The sequence below is a fragment of the Nannospalax galili genome, unplaced genomic scaffold, assembly GCF_000622305.1.
Source record: "Nannospalax galili isolate Female #2095 unplaced genomic scaffold, S.galili_v1.0 scaffold517, whole genome shotgun sequence".
NCBI classification, from domain to species: Eukaryota; Metazoa; Chordata; class Mammalia; order Rodentia; family Spalacidae; genus Nannospalax; species Nannospalax galili.
This window is the reverse complement of record NW_008340098.1, coordinates 140,348-148,512: the sequence shown is the minus strand read 5'-3', so window position 1 is coordinate 148,512 and position 8,165 is coordinate 140,348. Positions and strand designations below refer to the sequence as shown.

Genomic DNA, 8,165 nt, shown 5'->3' with positions numbered 1-8,165 from the left:
TTTATTTTCTTACTGTTCATATGTGTTTAGTGCCTAAGCTCTTGTAGTATAGTGAGTTTGGTAGATGAAGTATACGATGTCTTTTGAATTCATTTTGTTCCCAAGTGTCAGATACTAAACAGTACTAGATTGGATTGATTAAGCAGTTAGAATCTACCTGCTTCTCATTTTGGAATGAAAGTTGGAATAGCTGGGTTTCCTTTTATCTTGGTTTGGAAAATTTGTTTTAGTTATTTGGCAAAAGTTATTCCTTAACTCCTCATTTCCTGTTTACTTCACTGTTCTAGGAAGAGTTAAGTGTTAGTTTTCACCTCTGGACTCCATTTCAGTGCTAAGCCTGCTGAATCTTACTCTTCCCTCCTGATAAAATGGAATCTGACTTAGAAAGGTAGTTAAAGATCATGTGCTAAAAATGGGATATAATTCTGTTAACCTTGCAGATTTAAAACTTTTTCCAATTACATTTATTTGTTAGTTACTGTGTGTGTGTGTGCGCGCGCGCGTGTGCACCATGGTATAAGTATGGAGGTCAGAAGACAACTTGAAAGCATCGATTCTTCTACCATGTGTGTTCCAGAGGTCCAACTCAGACTGTCAGACTTGGTGACAGGCTTTATCAAGCACTCACTAGCCTCTCCAACCTTATAATTTTGGCTCCTTTTTTTTTTTTTTTAATTTTTTTTATTTTTAATTTTTTAATTTTTTTAATTTTCACCCTTTAGATTAATTGCTAATTTTTCTTCTGTGGCTTTTATGTGTATGAGTGTACTGCCTGCATGTAGGTAAGTGCACCCATGTTGTGTAATGCCGGCATCAGAGGACAGAAGAGGCTGTCGGATCGCCTGGAACTGGAGTTACGGACAGTTGTTAGCTGCCATGTGGGTGCTGGGATTTGAACCCGCGTCTTCTGTAAGAAAAGCCAGTGTTCTTAACCCCTGAGCCATCTCTCCAGCCCACAACTTCAGCATTGTTTAATACTAGAACTTCAGAATAAATATGACTTAAATTTGTTTTTAAGTTTATTTTTATATGTATGAGTGCTTTGCCTGAGTGTAAGTATACCATGTGCTTTCTTGGTGCCTGAGGAAGCCAAAAGAGGACATTGAATTTCCTGAAACTAGTTCTACAGACAGTTGTGAGCCACCTCATGGGTATTGGGAACCCGGCTCAGGTTCTCTGCAAGAGTAGCAAGTACTCTTAACCACTGAGTCATCTCTTCAGCTCCAATTTTTTGGTTTTTTCCAGTCCCAGTGGTCACCCTTTAGATTAATTGCTAATTTTTCTTCTGTGGCTTTTATACATTGGAATATTATTTTCAAAAAACATTTTGTTATTTTTTTATGTATATGAATGTATTGCCTGCATGTGTGTTGTGCAGTGCTCACAGGGGCCAGAAGAGGGCATTGGATTCCCCTGGAACTGGAGGTTCTTATGGTTGTTAGCTGCCATGTGGGTGCTGGAAATTGAACCCGAGTCCTCTGCAAAAGCATCCAGTGCTCTAAACTGCCGAACCATCTCTCCAGCCCCTGACATTGGTCTTTTTGTTTTGTTTTTGAGACAGCGTCTCCTTGTAGTCCCATCAGACCTGGAACTCACTATGTAGACCAGGCTGGCCTCGAACTCACAAGAGATCTGCCTGCCTCTGCCTCCTGAGTACTGTGGTTCATTCTTGTACTTTGGTTTTGTGGTTTTTTTTGGTCTTTGGTCTTTATGAGATATGGTCTTCTTGTAGCTCCAGCAGGCCTGGAACTCACCGTGTAGACCAGGCTGGCCTCAATCTCACAGAGGTCCTTTTGCCTCTGCCTCCCAAGTGCTGGAATTAAAGGTGAGTACCCGCCTGGCTGTAGCATGTACTTTGTAACTCTTCTCATGCTGCATGTTTCCTGGAGATATGTATGAATACAAAGATACCAGTTATCTGTTTATAAGCTTGCTGGGCAGCAAATAATTCATAGAGCAATAATAGGTATTTATAGAGATTATCATATGATTAACATTTTAAATGTAAAATAAAATCATCCAGATTACACAAAATTTAGACTCCCAGTCATCTTTGCCTATCTAGAATGGACTAGTAAAATCACTAATAGTTTTAATAGTGGTATTTTTTTAGACCAGAGTCAAACTGAGCCCTTAGATAGGCTACTTAGATTGTTCTTTTAAAAAATTATTATGTATGTTTTATGTGTATGAAATGTTTTTCCTGCATGTATGTAAGTGCTTCACATCCATAGAAGCCAGAGAGGGCACTGGACCCTCTGGAGCTGAGTCAAAGACAGTTGTTAGTCACCATGTGGGTACTGGGAACCAAATCTGGGTTTTCTGCAAGAGTAGCCAATGCTCCTAACCACTAAATTATTTCTTCAGTTCCCTTCCCTTAGATTATTCTTGAATATGCTGAAAATATGATTTAAAGTGTGTGTATGTATGTGTGTCTGTGTGTCTGTGTTTTGACAGCCTTGTAGCCCCAGCTGTCCTGGAACTTGATCTCATAGAGCTCCACCTGCCTCTACCTCCCTAGTGCTGGGAATAAAGACATGTGCCACTGTGCCTGGCTTTAAAATGCTTTTTATTAGCTGAATTAAAAATTGACAAGCTTAAGTAGTATTGGTAAATATTTAAAAAACCATTTTCACTGCCCTTGAGTTCTCTGTACTGTTGATTTTAAATTTTCTTGTGTGGTTAATCATATTGTCATAAGAGATTTTTGTAGCCAAGTGTTTTGTTTTGTAGCCCAGACTGGCTTGGAACTCATTAGGTAACCCATACTGGTCTTGAATTTGCTGTAATCTTCTGCCTCATTTTCCTCAGTGTTGGGATCACAGGTATGAGCCACCATGCCCATGCCCCCCCCCCCTTTTTTTTTGCAACAGACTCTACATATGTAGCCCAGCCTGGTCTTTGGTCCACCTACCTCATACCCCAAAGTGCTGGGATCATAGTCATGCACCACTCTGTCCAGCTTAACCAAAATACTGTTGCATATAAACACAAGTGTCTTATGATATTTTATTCTTGTTTGCTTTTTAAGAATTTATTATGTTTAATGTTTGTGGATCTGTGGGTATATGCACAAAAGTGCAATGTCCATGGAGGCCAGAAGAGGGCATTGGATCCCTTGGAGCTGGAGTTGAACTATAGTCCTTTACAAGCGCAGCAAGTGTTCTTAACCACTGGGCCCTCTCTCTAGTCTACTCTTGTTTTCTTCTTGGAGAATAACTTAATATCTGTTATTGATATTTAGGTATATGTAATGTAAATGAGCTGTAAAGAATATAGGCATGACTTTGTGACAAGTTTTGAATTTAAAATTTTTTGGGGGTTTCTCTGTAGTTTTGTATGATTGGTAGGAATTAATAAAAGGTATTGTTAGCTGTTTGTGGTAAAAATAGCAGAAAAATCAAAGGACTTGTTGTAGCCTGAGATACGCATGCTCTTTGTTTTTTGTTGTTGCTGTTTTTTTGGTCTTTTTGAGACACGGTCTCCCTGTAGCCCCAGCTGGCTTGGACCTCTAGACCAGGCTGGCCTTGAATCACAGTGCTGAGATTAAAGAAGGTGTGGGCAACCATACCTGGCTTTGAGATTAAAGAAGGTGTAGGCAACCATACCTGGCTTTGGGTGCCCCTCCTTTTTTTTTTTTTTTTTTTTTTTTAACTTCACCTGAGGAATACTGGCATAATTTTAGAGGAAGCCAACAGCAAAAATAGGATGTGACAAAGATTTTTGATGATCTGGGACAATCCTGCCTCAGCTCCTTAGTGCTCAGATTAAAGACATACACCACTACTTCTTGAAGCTTAGTTGTATTAGCTGCTTGTGTCTGATAACTCCTAAGTTTCTGTCATTTGGGGTTTGTTGTATGTAGTTTGTTTTTTGTTGTTGTTTTCGGTGGGAGACAAAAATAAGCATTTGGCCATGTTAGTTTCAACTCCAACGTTTTAACTCCACAATTTTTACCTATTTTCTGTGCAATAAAATTCCAGTATTTTAATTTTCAGAGCCTTTGCAGAGCCATTTGCATCTGTCTTAGATTTGTGCCACCTAGTGGCTAGTTTTGAAACTAGCTGCTGTTCTACAGATGCTGCCATGGGGATTGCTTGAGCAGGTGTAGAGAAAGAAAGGGGGAGGGGGACCCACTCAATCTAAAAACAACCCAGGAGATTTAACCTTCTTTGTGCAATACTTAGGATGCCCTCTCTTTACTGTACTTCAGACCAAAAACGACAAAAGTTGTCTTTCTGTCCATACCTAGTGTGCAGTTCTGAGTTTCAGGCTGTCTTTGAATCCAGGCCAAGAGGCAGTAGAGGAAACAAAACCAGGAAACTCACTGCTGAGTATGTTGTATTTTTTCTAATTGTGGTTTCCTTCTACCTGCTACCATTTTCAGATCTCAAATAGCTGTTTCCATCCATTCTGTCCAGATTTTAGTTAAATACTTTGAGAAAGACAGCTGACTGTGCTTACTGTCTTTATTAGATCCAGGATACAGATTCAGATTTTTTTTAAAGAAAGGAAGGATTTTTTTTTACTTAAAGTTTGAGGGTACAGTCCATCATGGTGGAGAAGACAGACAGCAGGAGCATGAGACAGCTGATCACATTACATCTGTAGTCAGAAAACAGAGAAATGAGTGCTCCACAGACACAGTTTCTGTTTCTGTTTTTTCCTTTGTTGTTTTTTGAGATAGTCTTCCTGTAGCCTCATTCCATTTGCTGTGGAGACCAGGCTGGCCTCAAACTCACAGAGATCTGCCTGTCTTAGCCTCCCCAATGCTGGGATTAAAGGCATGTGCCACCAAGGCTGGCTCACAGGCACAATTTTAATATTATAACCACATTGTTAATTTTGGCTAAGAATTTTTTGCACATCCATGCTGTACTAGTCTTTGCTGGAAGTGTAAAACTAGACAATCTTACAGTGTATATAGTGGCAGGCCACATGTAGTAGATTGACATGGAGTTGGAGGCCGAAAGTAAGCAATTTCATATTTGTTAAAATTGAGTGAAGTGTTAATAATAGTTTTTTGATAATTTCTCCTTCAGGATTTGACTTACTGTTTGTGATTGAAGGAAAGATTTGGGATGAAAAGTCTGTGGATATATATGTTTTAGATCTATTACTAAGACATAGTAATACACCATTAGAAGAATTAGCACTTAGAAGAATAAGAACTTAAATAAGAAGTAATTTATTATTATATACTTGTTTCTCAGGTCTTAGAAAAATACCCCAATACACCCATGAGTCATAAAGAAATTCTTCAAGTTATCCAGAGAGAAGGATTAAAAGAAATCAGGTGAGTTACTCAAATATTACTAGTAATAATTATATTTGGTTAGAGCATTTAGTAGTAGTTAGTACATATTGATATCCTTTGTCCTAAACATTGATTAATTAGTATTAAGTACTTTGTGAACTTCTAATTTATTTAGCTGTCTATCTTTGGAGTTTTTATGTTGTATCATAGTCATAAAATCAAAAGTAAGTGAAACAAATACATTATAAGAAAATAAGTAGCTGCTTTTCTAAGCCCATGCACGTTGATTCTTAGGAAGGCCTGGAGCCATCTTTAAGCCTTCGCATACACTAGGCTTTTGATTTACTAAGTTTCATCCTTAGTGGATAAATATTATTATATAGTAGGGAGCATTCTAGATCTAGATGGTTAAGGAATAAATGACATTTGTCAAAAAAAAAAAGAATAAAGTAAGGCCGGGCGTGGTGGCGCATGCCTTTAATTCCAGCGCTTCAGAGGCAGAGGCAGGCAGATCTCTGTGAGTTCCAGGACAGCTGGGGCTACAAGGAGACCCTGTCTCAAAAAGACAAAAAAAAAAAAAAAAAAAAAAAAAAAAAAAAAAAGAAGAAGAAGAATAAAGTGGAAAATATATATTACATGTGTCAAATAAAAGTCTTTGGTGGGCATGGTGACACATGCCTATAGTTCAAGTACTTGAAACATTAAGGCAGGAAGATGACTTGAGCTTATGAGTTCTAGACCAGGTTGGGCAATGTAACAAGATCCTATCTCCAACAGTAAATAAATAAGCAGATGAGATGGCTCAGCAAGTCAAAAGCTTACAAGCCTGATAACTGGAGTTTAGTCCCAGGAGGAGAGAACGGACTTCCAAAAGTTATCCTGTAGCCTTCACACAGATTGTGGCACATGCGTGCGTGGGCTAAATAATTTTTTTTAATTTTATTATTTTTATTTTATGTGTATGCATGTATTGCCTGTGTGTAGGTAAGTGCACCCATGTCGTGCAATACCCTCGGAGGACAGAAGAGGCTATCGGATCCCCTGGAACTGGAGTTACGGACAATTGTTAGTTGCCATGTGGGTGCTGGGATTTGAACCTGGGTCTTCTGCAAGAACAACCAGTGTTCTTAACCACTGAGCCATCTCTCCAGCCCCTGGGCTAAATAATTTTTGAAAAATGTCTTTAATAGACTGGTATTAATAGGATCAAAGAAAGCATAATTCAGTTTCTAAAAGTCTTACTAAAATAGTATATAATAATCACTTCATGATCAAGATTTCCAGTCATAAGCCAGGCTGGTGGCTCATACCTTTAGTGCAAGCATTCAAGAAGCAGACGCAGTGGATCTCTGAGATTGAGGCCAGCCTGGTCTACATAGTGAGTTCCAGGCCAGATGGGGATACAGGTAGACCCTGTTTCTCAAAAAAAAAAAAAAAAATTTTTTAAAAAAATCTCTAAAAAAAAAAAAAAAAAAGAACTGAATTGTCATTAAGAAATGTTAAAATTATGTTAAATTCACTGTGAATATTAAGACAGAAATTTGGTAATCTCCATTAGGGAGGTTAAGTTATGAATTGTGAACCAAAACTAGGCATAGTGGGGCACATTTGTAATCCCAGTGTTAGGATTGCTGCAAGTTTCAGGCCAGTACATAAGAAGTGCCAGTCTGGCCTGGGTTATATAGCAAAACCTTGTCTCTTAAAACCAAAATCAAAACAGAATAAAGAGGGGCTGGAGAGATGGCTCAGCAGTTAAGAGTACTTGCTGCTCTTGCAGAAGACCTGGGTTTTGGTTCCCAGCACCCACATGGGTTCCCAGTTCCAGGGAATCCAACACCTCTGTGGGCATTTGCATGACAGGGGTGCACTTTACCTACATGCAGACAATACACTCATATACATAAAATAAAAATACAGCAGAATAAAGAGGGGCTGGAGAGATGGCTCAGCAGTTAAGAGTACTTGCTGCTCTTGCAGAAGACCTGGGTTTTGGTTCCCAGCACCCACATGGGTTCCCAGTTCCAGGGAATCCAACACCTCTGTGGGCATTTGCATGACAGGGGTGCACTTTACCTACATGCAGACAATACACTCATACACATAAAATAAAAATACACAAAGTATTTTTAAAAACCAAAAGAAGCAAAGTTTGTGGTGCTTTGAAACTGCTACTAGTGTTTTTGGTTTTTTTTGGTTTTTTTTTTTCTTTTTTTCTTTTTCTGTTTTTTTCTTTGGGCCTTTTTGAGACAGGGTTTCCCTGTAGCCCCAGCTGGCCTGGAACTCACTATGTAGACCAGGCTGGCCTTGAACTCACAGAGATCCACCTGCCTCTGCCTCTCAAGTGCTGGGATTAAAGGCGTGTGCCACCACACCCTGCTGAAAGGGGCTGTTTTGATGGTTAGAGTGAATGGAAAGAGGAACATTGAATGGTTCAACATAGATGCCAGTAGTGCTCCTTTGAGAAACACTAATTGTGCTCAAAATTTGTAAATAGACAACAGTTCATTTCTTTATAAGTAGCCATTGCATATTCTAGATTTTTAAAAAAATATTTTTATTTTATGTGTACAAGTGTATTGCTTGCCTGTGTGTAAGTGCACCCATGTTATGCAATTCCTGTGGAAGTCAGAAGAGGGCATTGGATTCCCTGAAACTGGAGTTATGGGTGGCTGTTAGCTTCCATGTAGGTGCTGGGGTTCTGTATTAGTCGGGGTTCTCCAAAGAAACAGAACCGGTAGAATGAATGTATATGTATAGAGATTTATTAGCTTAGCTCACAATATAGAGTCTGAGTAGTCCACCAATGGCTGCACCACACTGGAGAGGCTGAGAATCCGTAGCTGCTCAGTCCACAAGGCTGGATGTCTCAGTAGTCCCAATCTGGCGCTGAAGGTCTGACAAATTCCAA

General features: G+C 39.1%; 1 protein-coding gene across 3 annotated transcripts in view; it reads left to right on the top strand.

Annotated features, from left to right (window-relative positions):
- Asxl2 (ASXL transcriptional regulator 2) overlaps positions 1-8,165 on the top strand; it is a 111,461-nt gene that overhangs the window by 22,869 nt on the left and 80,427 nt on the right. For 2 of the 3 annotated variants that reach the window (XM_017798637.2, XM_008834991.3), the window contains exon 2: positions 5,214-5,296. The exons of the other annotated variant lie outside the window; for it this stretch is intronic. In XM_017798637.2, the coding sequence (XP_017654126.1) occupies positions 5,214-5,296 (83 nt within the window). The remainder of the gene's footprint in view (positions 1-5,213; positions 5,297-8,165) is intronic. 3 annotated transcript variants of the gene reach the window in all.